Raw genomic sequence first — 19,114 nt, 5'->3', positions numbered from 1 at the left:
ACGCTTTAACTCACCTGGCCATGCCGGGCCAATCACTATAGACAAACAACAATACAAAACTTAAGATAAAAAGAAAAAACATGGCCTCCAACAATATTCACTCACTGTACTGAAATAATATGGTGTTCTTTTTAACCAATGAGCTTTCTGAGCTCTGCCTATTATGGTTATCGAAATCCGCATTCTAAATTCGTAAACCAGTGAACCACTGAAGAGGGGGGAAATGAATAAAGATATACACGGTTTAAATTTTTTTTATACACGGTTTAAAATTTTTTATTAACACATATCCTTGTCAGTTATAATAATTATATGCTCAAATAAAAAGGACTATATATTAGTCCTAGTGTTTTACCATAGTAAGAGAATTAATGATTTGATACTGTATATCCATATTTCCTTACATAACTTAAAATGTTATCTTGAGTGCATTTCTATAATAGAAAAGTCCTCTATTGTTCCTTGTTTAACATTTTTTTATCATTATAAAAGTTATCAGATTGTAGTACCTGAAGACTGCGCTTTTGGTAGACTGGTAAAACTAGCGAATGGGACATTATCATGGACTGGGATAATGAAAATGTTGGTAGACAAGGTAAGTATGTATTTCAAATCATCACTTGGTCTAATTAAGAATAGATAACATTAGTGTAAAATTTTATTTCTCATATTACTTTAGACATTTTTAGGTATATTAAATAAGCAATATTGGTACAAAATGATACAGAACCCTATAAGTTTACCCCTGAAGAGCAAGTGACCACCACTTGAAAACTCTCAGGTTATATGGTTTTTTGTGTCATGGTTTCTTGAACCTATGTTTTTTTTTCTGATATCACGAACTAAACACTGTATATCTTTGTTGAATGAATTGCTCAATAATGTTTAAAAATATCGGTTTAGGCTTTTTTTTCCTATGCGTATTTTATCTCAATGACATTTTATTAAATGCTTTTTGTAATTTTTATTTATTTTAGTAGAACTTGTATCAACATAAGAATTAAATTTTTAAAATTATATCTGATTTAGTTACTTTACTATTTTTACTTTTTAAGTGTATTCAAGTGAATATAATAAAAACTAATGTATGAAAACTCTTAAATTTTGAATTTAGTGCAAGTTCAAAAACCTGAAGTTTTTAGGTGTACCAATATGAATAAAACTGTGACACGTGGGTTTTATTTTCCCTAACTGGGTTTTCATTATTATGCAAAACGTAAAGTAAGCTAGTAATAATCAGATCCTCTAAAAATCAAATAATAACATTTTACTGTCAAACTGTAAAAATAACTAGGTTTACTTAACATATAGTTCTGATATTGGTAAGGCTGGAGTTATTTATCATTAAGTCCGAGAAACATTTTCACTCGTTTAATAGTTTCTAATCCTTTGTTTAGTAACATCAATAAAACGTAACATTATTAACAAAGTAAACGACTTTTTTCATTATATTCTAGTAACAGTGCGAAGCTTTTCAAACTCTGCAGTCAGTCTAAGCTTACCAGCCACACTGTACAAAACTTCTGTAAAAACATAATAATAGGTATGCCTTAAGTCCACCGCTGGTATAGCGGTAAGTCTATGGATTTATAGCGCTAAAATCAGGGGTTCGATTCACCTCGGTGAACTCAGTAGATAGCCCAATGTGTCTCTAATATAATAAAAACACACCCGCTATGCTTTAAAACCTTCCATTTTATGATTTTTTCCTCACAGTTTTCAATAATCTTTTATCCACAACATAAGTATTATCATTTCAGCTGACCAATGTACTACACTCTTAAAAGTGTTACAGAAAGTAATTTATGACCTATAGTAACAATAAGTCAACTTTCCTGCGGCCTTTGACTACAGAAGGTTAAAATCCCACCCTCTTGTCGTAATTCGGTTAAGGTCTGGTGGGTTAAAAGTGCAAATCGCGCACAGTATTCAGCCCTTCTGAATGAGATATATTACAAAGTAATGCAAGGCACAATATTTTACTGTTTTAAAGTATAAGATATCTGTATCGTTGACCGGTAAAACAAAGGAAGACGTGATTCCAGTGGTGAAATACAGATTATTCTTAGATGAGATACGAAAGGAACTCTACAGGTGTAGAAAAAAAAGTTAAATATATTGTCACCAAAAACAACTCAAGAACACATAGTCTCTTTGAACTGTAAGGTGATTAGTCCTAAGAGTTATGTTTACAGGCTTCTCTCAAAGTCCAACAAAAGAGCACCTATTAAAATTAACATGAAACCTGAGCCCATGTATTAACATTGGGCGAATTAAATCTTCTTACATGTTCAATAAGTTTATTATCATCCTGTCAATTGTAAGTTGCTTCAAAAATGAGATAATACATATTGCGAGAGTCTTATACATGATACTTGACGTGATTGCTGATTATACTTATAATTTACTTCCACGTGATTGCTGACTACACTTATGATTTACATCTACGTGATTATTAACTAAACTTATGATGTACGCCACATGATTGCATAACACCTACAACTTACACACAGAGAGTAAAGAAAACTATGAATGTACCAAGCTGATGTGCTGATTTCACGAGGAAATTCCATATTGATACGAACTGGATGTCATCAAAGCAAAACATCCAATCATAAGTTCATGTCAACCTATACAATTAATAGAAATTCTCTTGGAATTATGTGTATTTTACTCACTCAAATGTGTTTTCAAAACTTCTTGTTGGAGCTTGTAAAGTATTTATAGGAAGTAAAGAAAACCACTGAACAATGTGTATGGCGTATGATAACAATTCATAACATAAGCTATCACACAGAACATTTCGTAGATGGTAGTTGAAAGGGTTTTAGAGCATAGACATCCAACATTTTCTCATTATTTTAGGACATAGGCAGCCATCACTTTACTCTTATTATAGGTCATAGACATCCATCATTTTGTCGTTATTATAGGACATAGGCAGTCATCACTTTATTGTTGTTATAGGTCATAGACAGCCACCACTTTATTGTTATTATAGGATATAAGCAGTCATCACTTTATTGTTATTATAGGTCATAGCTACCCATAATTTTGTCGTTATTATAGGATATAGGGAGCCATCACTTTATTGTTATTGTAGGTCATAAACACCCATCATTTTGTCGTTATTATAGTACATAGGCAGCCATCACTTTATTGTTATTATAGGTCATAGATACCCATCATTTTGTTGTTACACTATTCTGAATACTATTCTATGTTTCATCTTCCTGGAATTAACAAGAGAAACTAAAGCATGCATAATTCCTTCGTGAGATTATGTACAATTCATTATTATTATTACTTCTTTTTTGTAGAAAGTTGATATCGCAGGTGCATTGTTTACAAAAACAAGGGAACGTATGAAAGCCGTTAGTTTCACAAACACAATATTTGAAGACGAAATTGGAATTTTGATGAAGATGCCGAAAAGAAAAGACAAAAGTGAAGCTCTGTTGGCTCCGTTTAAGCCTCAGGTATGTGATACAAACACCGAGTTATTAATGGAAAAGGCCCGGTATGACCAGGTGGTTAAGGCACTAGACTCGTAACCCAAGGGTCGTGGGTTCGACTCCCCGTCGCACCAAACATGCTCGCCCTTTCAGTCGTAGGGACGATATAATGTTAGGTCAATCCCACTGTTCGTTGGTAAAAGAGTAGCCCAAGAGTTGGCGGTAAGTGGTGATGACTAGCTTCCTTTCTTCTAGTCCTACACTGCTAAATTAGGGATGGCTAGCGCAGATAGCCCTCGTGTAGCTTTGCACGAAATTCAAAACGAACCAAATTAACGGCAAATCATGTTACCAAACTTGGATAGGTTTCAACTTCTTTTTGTTTATAAGTAATTATTTTACTATTATACCTATTAATATCTTGCTATTATATTCATCAAAACTTCTCTTAAAATGTAGATTTATTTATTTATCTATCATTTCACACTGTATTTGACCTAAACTAACAAGTCGGTTAGATATTGCGAATTTCGGGATCGAAACCGATCACTGAACATGGTGGCTGTGAGGACGTTATGATGTTTACAAATTACTTACCCTCTAATCTTGTTCAGACTTAGGAGCAGCTAACACAAACAGCAGTTGAGCAGCTTTGTGCGAAGCTTAACTATCAAATTTGTATTTAATCTTACTTAGATAATTTCCTTATTATGATATATTGCTCATGTCAAAGATTTCAGACGTCAGTTTTTCCTAAGAAGTCTGAGAAAGTTTATAATCAAACGGAAATTTTTATTTCGTCACTTTTGATGTTTCAGCGAAGCTCAAATCAAGTAAAACCAAAAACACTACTAAAAGAATAATATGTATTTGATATTTTTACATCATTTTTGCATTCAATGAGAATTTCGAATATATTATAATCAAATCTTGTGATGATCCACAATAAAATATCATTCTAAATTAAGTTTCTTACCGATGCTACACATTACATCAATCTTTAACTATATGTTTAGTCAATAAGGTAAAACATTTTCAGTTTCTTCCAACACATCCATCACATTGAATATAAACTTTAAACTTACTCAGATGAAAGCGCTGTTACAATTAAATGTTTTTATGTATTCTACTGCTCCCCAGAGTTTGATTTTCTAATGTTTATACGTATCCCATGAATGGGAATTTCATCTCGTGAATGTTACATTTTTATGTATTATGGATATTTGTGCACAAACATTGGTAATGTGACTCTTACTTCTGCCAAATCTTTTGTCTAGAGGGTATATTCTCTCCCTTTAACACAGAGATCGTATTTCCAGTTGTTTGAACGAATATTCTATCATCTTGTTTAATAATTCTGATTGTTTGTTGTTTATCACTTAAATGATTTCAACTTGAATTTCAGTCACATTCATAATAGATTCTAATGGATCTTGTTTATCGTGATGCAAATCATCAATGAAAGATAGTTAAGAACCAACGTTTCTGCTCAACTAACTTTCACTAATAGTGTTATAATTTACTGCTTTTAACATTAAATACAGTAGTTTTCTAAATTGTGATAATAGCTTAATTAATCCTTATAATTCTCCTTATATTCAAATCTGCAGGTGTGGCTTCTCATCATTGTTGCTACTATCTCAATGGGATTAGTGATATATTCTATTTTACGTCTTCAGAGTTTCATGTTGGAATTAACTAACAAGGGTCGAAAATACAGAAACGGTGTATTAGAATGTTTATGGTTGGTCTACTCAGGACTTGTCAAACAAGGTAATTTACTCGTATACATGTTTCACTATCTTACTTATGTGTATCACACGTTTTGATATTTTTTCTTCAAGATAAAACTATGATTTTTTTTTCAAAAACGTTTCTTTCTATCTCACTACTCTATCTTCTGTTCGATAAAAGAAACTATACCACAGTTCATAAGGTTACTGGACGTCCCAATAGAATTTAGATCGTTCCTGTTTTTAGTCTTATTTTTCCTTCCTGATCAAAAATAATAAAACGCTATCGAAATACGAGTTTCGCATGTACTGTTTGTCGTATTCACTCAAGTATACAAAGTTGTTGTTTATTTTGCTGAGAGAATCATCGAACAAACACAGCGTGTTCTTTCTTTCTCTTATACGTTTTATTAACCTGTTATGTCATTGGACAGCCGAAAATTTTGAAATTTTAACACAACTGCACAGCCGCGAAAAAATATATATATTTTTTAAATATAATTCAGAAATTTGATGAAAAAGAAATAGCAATAGTTTTCTCTGGTATAGGTTCATAGTAAGAGTGGCGCATTTTCTATTTTATCTGCTATAGGTTCAAGGTAACAGTGGCGCATTTTCTATTTTATCTGGTATATGTTCAAGGTAACAGTGGCGCATTTTCTATTTTATCTGCTATAGGTTCAAGGTAACAGTTGCGCATTTTCTATTTTATCTGCTATAGGTTCAAGGTAACAGTGGCGCATTTTCTATTTTATCTGGTATAGGTTCAATGTAACAGTGGCGCATTTTCTATTTTACCTGGTATAGGTTCAATGTAACAGTGGCGCATTTTCTATTTTATATATTATTTGACATCTAGATACGTTTTTAAAATTTTGTTTAATTTTAAACGTAATGCATTAAACCACAAATTATTTGGTAATTGGTAAAATCTGACTTATAGTAACTCAAACTGTTTCAGAGCTGTCACAGCGTCACTCCTTATGAAACAACAACAGTGTAGTAAACATTTAAATTAACTACCTGACTCACGAGACGCCTATTGGTTAATGTGCTTGGAATATGAATCCGAGAGTTTATGGTTCGTAATTTCTTGCTGCATGAACGCACTCCGGACTTTGATACCATGAATGCATCATAAAAGTGACAGCCAGGTTGAGGTATTTGCTCAGCAAAGAGTGACACAAGAAGTAGCTATGTATGCTATTCACTAGCTGTCTTCTCCTTATTTATAAGCTCATAATTATGGAAGGATATGTGCAGACGTTAAATGTTCGATCCAGAATTTCCTCGATAATAGATTGATTAAATATATATAATTTGTTATAGAAATTATTAATAGCTTTTGATTAAAAGCAAGCTAACTCTATAGATTTTGAATTAATTTAACTTATATTGAAGTCAATTCTATTATTTCAAACTGAGAAGAAATACATAATTTTATGAATCCATACAAAAGAAAACTAAAACTTATTATGATTGGAATACATTGAATAATCAGTCGAGTACTTCGTTATTAACGACGTTTTTTGAGTGTAGTTCTAAAATTATCCCACAAGTATCTGCCAGTTTAGGACACTAGGCTACTATATAAAATAATAATTATCATGCTAACACTAATAATGGAAATAATATATTTCTAGCTATAACCAACAGTACGAATAACACTTAAACATGAAGTGTTTTATTTCACAAAAGTATGTATGAACCAATTATTTGCTCCAAAGAATCATAGAGTCTTTCCAATACACAACACCTAAATTAGTGCACATCCAATAAGAAAAAAGGTTTAAAAAAATACCACTGGTGCCCTGTATAGAGAATTTTACCAATGTTCTGTTGTTAACTTCCTATAAAATGAAACTAGTGCTGGAAGTTACTTTGTTCTTACCATGCTTATATATTAAATAGTTTAACTTCAGAATTTATTATAGTATAAATGTCAGCACACATATTACTATAATTATATTTCTCTTTTTGGCATTTAAGCCAAATATAAAATCACATATGAGTTAAGCTGAGAAGTGTCCAAACAATTTGAAAACTAATATAATTCCTTGAAACATTTTGCAGGTGTTAAGGAAATGGCTAATCACGATTCAGTAAGAATCCTTTATGCCACATGGTGGATCTTTGCATTAGTTCTAACAGCCTTTTATACCGCAAACCTCACAGCTTTCTTGACTTCACCAGAGTACAAGATCTATTCCTCTTTGAAAGACGCATTGAATGACCCAAAGACTAAATGGCTTATTGAGAATGATAGTGCTCTTGAAGCAGCACTAGAGGTCAGTTAACAATGGAACTAGTAGCATAATAAATCTCTAAGCAATAGTAGTGGTATATCTAAGGCCAAACCCGAACTAATTTGTTTCAAAATTCCCTAGAACACTTTTAGTTTTCATCTTCTTCCTTAGTCGATTTTCATTCGTTTGTTTCTAAACTTTATTCATTCTTGAATTCATTGAATCACTAAAATATTTTTCACGTTTTAGATAAACAACGACACGACTTTTGAGGAGTTGAGAGCTTCAAGGATAAAAGGACGAAGTGAAACGTTCAGTGACTTTGAGGAAGCAAGAAAAAAAGTCGAAAAAGGAGGTAAAACTTTTATTAAGAATGTGGACCATTTTCGTAGAGGATAATTAAGCTGTATTCAGACTTACCAAACACAAAGTACATTATTCTTAGGTGCAAGTGAGCTTCACTTTTGCTAAAGCATACCTAAAGGATTTATAAATCAATTGTTTTTGTAAAATGGTGGCTTGGATGTTGTTAAGCATACACCTACATAATGACTATCTGTGCTCGAAACTCGAACTTCAGTTGTAATCCTGCAGACTTACAGCTGACCCACTGGGAGACTCTTTACAGAAATGTAACGAATTGAGTTTATTATAGCCTACTGTCACAAAATTGTATTTATAATGTTGTCTAAAGGTCAGAAATAATACAAAACTTTCGATATTTTGCTATACTTTTGTTAAGCCTGTAAACTAGCATATTACATGACCTGGTGAAGTATTATGTGAAAGAGTTGCACCGTTACATTCCATTGAGTCAAGTTGCTTTTAGAATAAAACAGAAACGCAAACTCAATACGTATATGATTATAAAGCGATCTTATGAATTTGAACCTCTGGGATGGATTAACTAAGAGTAAAAACGTTCTTCAGGAGATACTGAGGAAGAGAAGTAAAGAAGGAATAATTTGTAATATTAATAAGTAAGTTGTATTTATTATAATAATTTAGTTATTACAGTCCATTTTAGACTGGTTCCCGCTGTTGTCATGAGCAACTCACTGGTTGCGTGTTTACAACAAAATGGGATTAAAGTGCACTATGTGATGTCGAGACTCTAATCCTTATCTTCCTATACATGCTTCATTCCATTAGTCATATTATTTTAGTGTTTTACATTATAGATACAAATTATAGAGGCAAGTAAAGCAAAAAATAGAAAAACAACTAATGTCAGAATTAATTCTACTAATGTCTTGATTCGGTTAGAGAACCCCAAGTCACACTATATACATTATGTTGCCACCAAATTCTCGTAATGATTGCAACGTCTCCTCAGATTAAAGTCAACAACTTTTATTACAGTTGGCTTGTGCATTTAACTCCCGTAACGTTATTAATCGAATTATGATAAAGAAGTTAGCACACATACAAAGATGTAATTGTTTTGTTTCTTTCTTTCTTTCTCTGTTTTGAATTTCGCGCAAAGCTACACGAAGGCTGTCTCAGAACGGCTGGTATGGGTATTAACACGTTTATTGATAAGGAGAAAACAACTTTTCGACCTTCCTTGGCCATCTTCATCTTTTTAACCAAAAGATGACCTAGGAAGGTCCAAACGTTGTTTTCTCCTTATCAATAAAAGTGTTAATACCCATACCAGCCGTTCTGAGACACATTTTTATTTCTAGTGTGTTTCTCGTCATCAAAAAGGACAAGAGCAATCTGTGCTAGCCGTCCCTAATTTAGCAGTGTAAGACTAGAGGAAAGGCAGCTAGTCATCACCACCCACCGCCAACTCTAGGAATATTCTTTTACCAACGGATAGTAGGATTGGCAGTCACATTTTATAATGCCCTCACGGCTGAAAGGATGTGACTGGGATTCTAACCCGCGACCCTTGGATTACGAGTCGAGTGTCTTTACCTACTGGCCATGCCGGGCCTAGTAAGGGTTTTCTGAAGAAGAATAGTGAGTTATTCGAAATTACTTCAATTTTGGGTCTTATTTGGAAACAATTATTCATTGAACGTAGCTGAGTGTTTCCGGAAAATATGCATATTTGAAATACTGCAAAATAACGATGATTTCCACTATATTTTTGGCTATTTTCACTATTTGGATTATTGTAGCCACAAACGATGGTGGTACTATCTGGTTGCCCTTTCGTATTCAGCAGGTTTAAATACCAGGTGAGAGAGTCTTGAATTAACTAAAATTACCCTAGAATAATTGCTGTGTATCAAGTTATCCATTCTGAAATGAGAAAATATCTGTATCTTTATTAATGCGGAATTATTCAACATTCTTGTTACTTCCTTTAACCAATATTTTCCATTTTCTGATCAATAGTCGGTTGCTTCATTCTATGCCATTTCCTGCTTTAAACTGTAAAGAAAACATCAGAAAATGGCCCTATGTATCCTATTTATTCTAAATACAGAGTAAAAACATGTTTCAAGCGAAATGAATGCGGTCGTACGATGAAAGAAGTTTGCCATGAAAAAGGCAAACAGAGAGTTTTTAAAGTAAAGACAACTGTTATATTAGGTAATATAGTCGATGATTCAGATATTGGTAAATCTAATACTTTCTTCTGTTTACTTAGGTAATCATGTGCCTTTTTTCTCTTACTGTTCTGGTATTGTTTAATTAGAAATATCTACGTTTTGAACATGTTTACAGCAAAAGTAGCAATCAACATTCTTCAAAATAGTTCAACTCTTGTTTGGAAGTGGCATTAAAATTATTATCAGTTTTGCTTTTCTTGTTTTGGATTCTTTAGACTCAAGTCTGACAAACAGAAAGTTAGTACTGTAATTTATTAGTTCAAAATTTAGCATAGAGTTACACGATGACCTAGCTACCTGTGCTCTTTTCACAACACGGGTATGGGAACCCAGTTTCTAGTATTGTAAGTCCGCAAACATACCGCTGGACCACTAAGGTGTTAGTACTAGGAAATCTAATGATGTGAAAATTTATCGACATATTTCATGGATTCAAACTTTGTTAAGTCTCGAATTCAGGGCTTAAAAATATACTTTGTCACTCTGCAGTAAGATAATTACACATTGGGTTGAAGAAATGTAATGAATCATTTAATACAAGCTTTTATTAGTAATATTTGGTCAACTCAAAATCTAATCCTCTTCTTTATAGACATGATTCATTCTATCGGATATTTTAAAAAAACAATAATAACTGGTTGCTACATGGAATGATTACTGACAGGACACTCGTGCGAGTAATGTCTCATTGTTACTGTATCTGGGAAACAATATAATGTGTTAGATATGCCGTGAGTTCAGTGAACAGTAAGTATAGGGTCAGTTGTTTTGGGCCGTTTTTATTATTGCACTTATCAGAATAAACTCACTATTCCACAGTTTCCCATTAACACACTAGTTAGGAACTACACAGAAACAAGGCATCATGAATATAGATATATATAACAAAACTGCAAGCTACTTCAATACAGTGAACAAGTGTGGTGTAATATTTATAAACTGCATTGTAACAAATTGAATGAACATCAATGATGAAACTTGTAACATTTCATTTCTCGTAAAGTCAAGGAAGAAAAGTTTCGCATGAAGTAGTAAATAAATATTTATGTTTCAAATTAACCCTTTCACCACATAATTACATTTCGCGGTCAACCCCCAGTTAATGATATTTATCCGTCAAGAAACATCAAAAAGTAGTAGTATATTGCACTCTATTACGCATCATGCTACGTACGGCACAGTCACAGTGCATATTTTTATATTATGTGGTCAATAGTTTACTTAAATTTAAAAGACAAAATCACAGAAAAAATGCGACAATCAGCTGAAATATTTGTGCGTGGTGGCCTCGTGTCTTATATCAGCTGAAACGCGATCTGAGTGATTGTTTATACAACACTAAAATCCATGGATGCATTCACGCAGTCAACACATCAGACACCCACAGTGCGGATTTGCTCTAAAAAACAGAACACACACGCTTGACGAATCGAATAGAAGTAGAAGAAAAACTGTTTTCCAAACCGATGAAGGTGACAAGAAATTGAGTAATGTAAGCTGTTAGAACATGTTAATACACTATTTAGTGTTTCTTGGTTGGATTAGAACTTCATGAAATATTGGTTTATGTGTTATTTTTTAGGCTACATTATGCTCGGAGAAATGTACATTCTGAACAACATGGTGTTTCAGAGTTACATAGAACACAAAAGAGAGTGTGTCCTAACAACAGGACGGTTTCGGTTCTATAAAAGACCTATTGGGATGCCTATGCCACATGAAACCCCTTTTGGTGAAGATTTTATTAAATTGTAAGTATTAAAGAACAAATTATCATTTAAATGTTCTTGATTATTTACGCTGTTATATTCATTTTTGTGTAAAAAATGAAGTTTTTCCTGTATGATTTCAAAGGGTTCTAAAATAAATTAAATCAAATACAAATGTGAAGTTTTTAAAGCTAGATTTTTACTACACATTCGTTGTGATGTATATTAGTTCACAAGAAAGCTTAGATCATAAAAATTTATTTATTTTTGTTATGTAAATACATATTTAGCTTAAGACTTAAAAGATAAAACCTGATTAACTTACATCACTAAACGTGTTACGAAATATAACTCATTTGTTTCATTTTGTAATAATTTGCTCATGATATACCAAAAAGCAACTTTTTAACTTTTACTTATTTATTTATACATTTAATATTTATTTTTACAAAGTCTTATTAGTTGAATTGTAAAAGCTCTTTTTCTGCATTCAAAACATGTCGTATAAGCATCCTTATGTGACTCTATGCAGTTTATTACAACACATTACTTTTTTTTCTGATACAACATTGTAAAAATTTAATAAATTAGATGATATGGAAATTTAAAAATGAGCCGTACATTGAAAAAAATGTTTTCTATAGCTGTCTTTAATACTTCAGAAAACATTCTTCCAAACGTTTGACAGTTTTGGCCAGGCATGGCCTAGCGCGTAAGGCGTGCGACTCGTAATCCGAGGGTCGCGGGTTCGCGCGCGTCGCGCTAAACATGCTCCCAGCCGTGGGGTGTATAATGTGACGGTCAATCCCACTATTCGTTGGTAAAAGAATAGCCCAAGAGTTGGCGGTGGGTGGTGATGACTAGCTGCCTTCCCTCTAGTCTTACACTGCTAAATTATGGACGGCTAGCACAGATAGCCCTCGAGTAGCTTTGTGCGAAATTCCCAAACAAACAAACAAATAAACTGACAGTTTTCGTCATTAATTAACAAAAGATTGTTTTCCGTTTTCTTTCAGCATTGAACAATTACGTAGGGAAGGATTTATCGAGAAATGGAAGAATATGTACTTTCCAGTTTTAGAATCTTGCCTTCCAAGTTCTTCAAAAACATTAGAAACCCAGCAACTAGGGCTCACTGTGAGCGAACTGAGTAGCGCCCTCTTTATGTATGTAGGAGGTCTTTTGGGAAGCACTGCTGTTGTTATTGCTGAAATGACCTTGGGAAAAAAGTTCAAATGTGGAAAGAATCCTAACGTAGCTGGAAAGATGGAGAAAAATACTGCAAAATCCACTTAACTTGTTTATTCAAGATTGGTTTACTGTTTAACAGCATTTTGTCATGATTGTTAATTAATTGTTTATCTGAATAATGTTGTTATGGAAACATTCACTGGTGTGAGACACAATGGCAGAAACTCTCTTCACAGCACACTCTGTACATCTTTCTTCTGAGAAAAAATAAAGTTATATTATCATCTAAAATACATTAAATTATTTTATTATTATTAGTTAATAAACTAATGTATAGGTGACGTAATATCAAATTTAAGACACCATATTTAACTGCTTTAAATTAATTAGTCAAACCATATAAAATATTATTTTTTTGTATTCATATACCTCTAATTATGGAAAAGGTCATATATTTGAACATTAAATGTATTTTGCCCATCCACATATAAGAAATCGTTCAGATAGAAAATACTAATAACCTCAAAATAAATGCAAACCTTCTTTGTGAGTAACTAAAAAATCACAAGTATATCGATTTGTTCTTCTGTGGTGTTGCTGATGAGAGGTGAGGAAAACCATTCTAACTCAATGACAAATAATTAACTGAAAGATAGACTTGAGCTTCAAATTATTGTAAACTTCAATCGGGTTATTAGGTTGATTTATTCTAGACGACTATGCCGGTGTGTGTATTCTGAACCCATTCAGCATAAAATTATAAGCTAAATAATTTTGTTGCTCCTTTACTGGATGTGGCCTCTTTATAAAGGCGGTCTTATCTCTGATTTGTCCTCCAATTTTAAACTTAAATAATAAAAACAAATAATAAAAAATATTTTAATTAACGGATCCTTTAAATTAGAAAGCAATATTTTTTTTCAGTTTTGTAGTTTATACATTTCAGTACATAGCTTCATAACAACAATTTTAGTATTATTACTAAGCAGCATGCTATAAAATTCGTTGTTGGAACGTATTGTTACCAAAATGCATTGTATTTTCTATATATTAGAAACTGTTATTTTCTATGTAGTTTTTTGCTAGATTACTTCACTAAAAATATGCGCACGCATGTGAATTAGATAAGTATTAATACCCAGGTACACACACTTTGGGTCCACTTTGTATTTTCTAATATAAGGACTTATTATTTTCCTCTTTGGTTTTTCGGTAACTTACCTCGGTTAGTTATCTTGTTCTAACCGTTCTTAGAAGCTAGACAACTCACGGATATATCGGTAAGGTAAATAATAACACACAGGTTTATTCCCATGAGTGACTATGCATGCAAAATTTTATATTCCTACGTTCATACCTCTTCAAGTTATGCTGGTAACATTTCTTTCCTATGTAGGTTTCCTCATAACAAACGCGAATGCGCATACACTCGTGCAGTATGACAAATAATAATACACGGTGCAAACGTTCAGGATTCATTCAGTATAAGAGCAAAAGTTTAGATTGCTACGTTCTTTCCCATTGGAGCTCTGGTAGTCACACACACATGCATGTCTGTCAGTGATTTGTATTTGTAGTATAAGGAACCACTTTTTTTAATGTAGTTTTTACTAGCTCATCTCATTAAAACTGCGTAGATTATTAACAACACCCAAGTGCACATTCTCATGGTAAACTTAGTATAGATGCAATATTTCTGGTTTCTTGGTTCTTTGCTCTTGGAGTTATGGTGATCAAACACAGATCCGTATACATATTCTTTTATTATTATAGGTAACTATTTCAGTCATGAAAAAAGAAGATTTTGAATTGAAATAAGTCTTTTGAAAGTAACAGAAAGATCGATTTTCTCTTTATAAAGCTCAGTCTGTTCTTTTGCTGATTTTATTCTGCTTATGTAGCACATGAGAAATATTCCTCTTAGTTTAATCAGGTAAGAATTTATTGCTCTTAAAAGTTAACAACTTTCATTTAAGGTTAACACGCCGTAGTGTTACTTATTCAATGTTATGGATCATCACACGCATAGGATATTGCGTAAAGATTTCTCAAGGAAAAGTCTGACGTAAAATTATATATATTTGTGTGTGTGTATTATACAGTTTCTGCAGCACTTCAACTGCGTGACAAGCTTTATGACACATGTAAGGTATATTCTTCTTACTAAAGGGACGAACAATGTAACACGTACACTCTAGCGTTGCACTCTTCTAGTGTTATTGCCATTTTCTGCAATTTTTTTATCTTTTCTGAAGTGAAAACACTATCTATTGAAAGAGCAGCTATGTTTGGTGTTTAGTGAAGTAGTCTCTTTTACTGTTTCTGTATGATATAAAGATATGTTTCATATCGTTTCTCTTGTGTATAGTATATTTTCTCAAACTTAATCAGAAATTCATATGTAATCCGATATACATTTTCCACTGTTTTTCCTGTTACCTGTTGTTACTATCCATAAATTTAATCAATCCACCTCACCTGAAATTACAAAAGAAATGTATAGTGAGATTATATATTGCGATATGTGTGTTTTCTTATATGTGTGGGAGTGTGATTCCTTATAGCAAAGGCGTATCAGGCTATCTGCTATGTCCACCAAGAGGAATCGAACACCTGATTTTAGCGTTGTAAATCTGAAGACTTACAGCTGTCCCATCGAGAGACCTTGCGTTTTAATCACAGAACTTGTTATTACAGATTTTTGTGTTTTCCTTGGTGAACGTACTTTTCTGTATAATTTAAAGCCACATTTTATATATAAGTTAAAAATTGTGCATACAATACGAAGTGGCATTTTCCACAAGTCAGTAGAATTATTGATAAAAGGAAGATTGTCACTGAAGGTAGAAGAAGCTTGTACAAGGAAGTAGAAATCAATATGTCGTTCTTTTCTAGCTGCAGAACTTTTGATAGCCTACAAATACCATCTTAATACAAATGCACACTCGACAGACAGGGGATCATATCACATTCTAGAACCTCCAATACTGCTGATCACCTTCTTACACTAAGATCAGATACCAGTGTGCAGAAAACACGAATAACCAAGGTTCATTACAAAGATTTAAAGGCTGTTGATTCTGAGACTGAGTAAGGCAGTCTCCATATGTCACTAGACTCACGAATCAGGACAGCTCTACTCAACATTAGTGATTGGGAGCTTTGGTAAGCTGGAAAAGACAGAGGTACCAATAATTGATTATATTTGCCAGGAACAGCTGTCTCGCTATAGAAATAAATATTTGGCAATGGGTGATGAAGATAGGGGTTCATAGAGGAAGCATGCACCATTCCATGATAGGTGGCATGTTTGAAGTACTGCTATATGTCTTAGAGAACTCTAAAGTAACGTAAAGACCAAAATCTCTTGGCAACTTATTGATATGGCATGCAGTAGCAAGAAAAAACAATTTTTCTGAATTGAATTACTTAGCACAAAAAAAAACACCTGCCTCAGATTTCTTGGTTATCTCAATCTGACATTGGCCAAGATTCCCCTGGAGAAGTCTATTGTTCAGCAACACTGTATTCAACGGATAAAATATTTAATTTTTTTCGTCGCTATTGATGGGTAAGGCTAAATAAAATATTTTCCTATTTTAAAAGGCTCAGAATTTGAAATGATTAGACCAAATAACATGCACCGTATTTTATGATGTTGAATTTGAAATGTATTAAACTTGATTCTTTGGTGTAATTAGCAATTTACAGACTAAGATGGTCATGGCTGTGTTCAAGACACATTATTATCCAGTTAGGAAACAAACAATCCATTGGGTTCAAAACTTGGTTGCTCATACTGGTAGAACTTATTATGTAATTTGTATTTTTTGTTTTGTGTGTAACAGAAATTTAGTTTTAAAAAGTCTTTCATATCCCTAAAGAACTAGGGAATGTTTTCCAACTCGTGTAATTAGGGATACTCTTATCCCGCTTTGCCTCACTTATGTCAAATATTTTGTCTTATATGAAGTTATTAAGGGATTGATAATAATAATTGGAATAGTACTGTCATCACTGAAAAGACAGTAGGCAGACGAAGCACAGAAAATCCACAAACGGTGTCCCACTCGAAGTCAGTAAATAATGTCCTCGTTATAGGTGACATTGTCACCAATTATTGACAAAGCTTCAAGAAACTGCCCTATTTTTAGGATCACAGAATGATTGTAATTCATAAATCCAATGCTTTGGCTGCGACAATTAAATACAAATGCCACAGAATTTACCATGGAGTGGAAAGTGAGAATCAGAAGAAAATCCACATTCACTAGACAAAGCTAAAAATAATATATGAATATTAGTTATTATAATGTAAGCTCAGCGATACATGTTGTAAGGATTTATTGCTTTATGTGGTGTGAAAGGAAGGTGAAGTTGTTTCTGTTTTCTGCTTTACAGTAATTATTTTGTTCTAGTATATTTAGTCTTTATTTTGTTTGTTTATAATTAAACACAAATAATAATAATTTATTTACTTTTTAAGTAACTCATGAGGTTAGGCTTATCTAATTTACCAAGGATGTTGTCAGACATGTTATTATAAGTGCCCTGACAGCTGTATTCGATAACTGATCGTATATGTATGCTTTATACATTTTTAAAATGATGTTTATTTTGACCCTCTGTTGTGACCACAAATACATCTTAAACTCTCAATATGTTTATTATTTTTTTTCGTTAGTTTTCTTCATGTAATGTAAGTTTTATATCAAATATAATTCCAAGAAATTTGACATTAGAACAGTTTTCTTCATCGATAACTTTTTCAAATCATTGCACCAATCGTTAGTTATTTTTAGTGAATTCTGAAGGTGGACTGCTGACTCAGCAGATCGCCTGATGTGGCTTTCCTATAAGAAAACACTAACACGCGCGCGCGAACTGCTGCTAGTCGTGGATTCTTTGACACATCCCAAATATCAGTGTCATCTGCATACTGAAAAAAACATGTATATATTAGTTGAAAAATTCTATGCAATTTATGAATAAAATCTACAGTTGTGGCGAAAGGACAGAACCTTGCAGATGTTCTGCTCTGATGTTAATGGTCTTTGGCCGTTAGATTGTGAGAGTATCTTTACAAATGTATAACGTTACCCGTGTTTGAAGACATCTTCACCTTAGAAAGGCAGTAAATGCGTAGAGTGAGTTTGAGGTAGTAACATTAAGTGGGATGAAAAGCAGGTAAATTTTACAATGACCATTAAAGTCACTATACATTAACCATGGTTACATTCGTAAAGTTCCTGCAACACTGAAAGACACAGACACATGCTGTTACCTGAATATAGCCACACTGCATATTACTGAATAATAAGAATTTCCCAGACACAACCATAAAGATTGCACTACAGCATAGTCTTCTGGTAAATATCTCTAGATGGTATTATGGACGTGAGAACAAAAGTATATGATTTGGTTGAAGGTTATCGAGTCACTATTAATGAACTACCGATATCGGTTTTCCACAAGTTTTCACTTCTACTCCGACTACCGAGCAGTAGTCTTTCAACAAAGAAAGAAATTTAATATGGCATTCACATACAATTCACATTCACACCCTATGCTGGAAATATTGTATCAAATCACAATGAAAAATTATTTGTGTTAGTTTTTATTACTTGTATTTATGGATAATTTGTAGTGTATAAAGTAAGTAGATCAACTCATAATTATAGAATTCGACAATACTTTAATTACTGGTGTTTATGACAGTCTAAGGTAGTAAAACTATCGCAATCTATGTAAATACAGCTATTTACTGAAAGTCTTAGTTCAATTGAATTTTGATGGGGAATATAAATTTTATGCTATCAACAGAGAGTAGTGTTAAATGATTTCCATATGGTGGAGTGGTATAGCGCAGTTATTTCCTACAATTATTCTGATTGAAATCATATGCTATGTGTCTGATGTGTATATCGTGTGTGATATATTAAATATGCAAATTTAAAATCCCACTTAAGATAAGTCATTTAAGAACGATATACCATATGCATCAATTAATGGCACAGATATCATGACTAAAAGAAATAAATGTTTAAGAACTAAGATTTGATATGAGTATTTAAATAAGTAAATTGTGACACATAATTGGAATATATGATGTTTCCAATGTTTTCATTGATGCTAGTAAAATAATATTTTTACTTCAACACTCAAACATTTGTCAAGTAGTAATTTTTTTATTCCAAAGATAAGTACAGTACA

The 19,114-nt window shown here is 32.7% G+C and overlaps 1 protein-coding gene across 1 annotated transcript; it reads left to right on the top strand.

Moving 5' to 3' along the window:
* Nucleotides 1-496: 496 nt before the first annotated feature.
* On the top strand, nucleotides 497-13,142 carry LOC143239158 (glutamate receptor ionotropic, delta-1-like). The gene is made up of 7 exons (XM_076480013.1): nucleotides 497-595; nucleotides 3,321-3,479; nucleotides 5,066-5,228; nucleotides 7,262-7,476; nucleotides 7,684-7,789; nucleotides 11,584-11,752; nucleotides 12,727-13,142. The coding sequence occupies exons 1-7, from the start codon at nucleotides 575-577 to the stop codon at nucleotides 13,004-13,006; spliced, it is 1,113 nt and encodes a 370-aa protein (XP_076336128.1). The 5' UTR covers nucleotides 497-574; the 3' UTR covers nucleotides 13,007-13,142.
* The last annotated feature ends 5,972 nt before the right edge of the window (nucleotides 13,143-19,114 follow it).

Source organism: Tachypleus tridentatus, chromosome 13 (assembly GCF_004210375.1).
Source record: "Tachypleus tridentatus isolate NWPU-2018 chromosome 13, ASM421037v1, whole genome shotgun sequence".
Taxonomy (NCBI): domain Eukaryota; kingdom Metazoa; phylum Arthropoda; class Merostomata; order Xiphosura; family Limulidae; genus Tachypleus; species Tachypleus tridentatus.
Note: the sequence above shows the minus strand (reverse complement) of the source record. Positions and strands in the feature narration are given on the sequence as shown.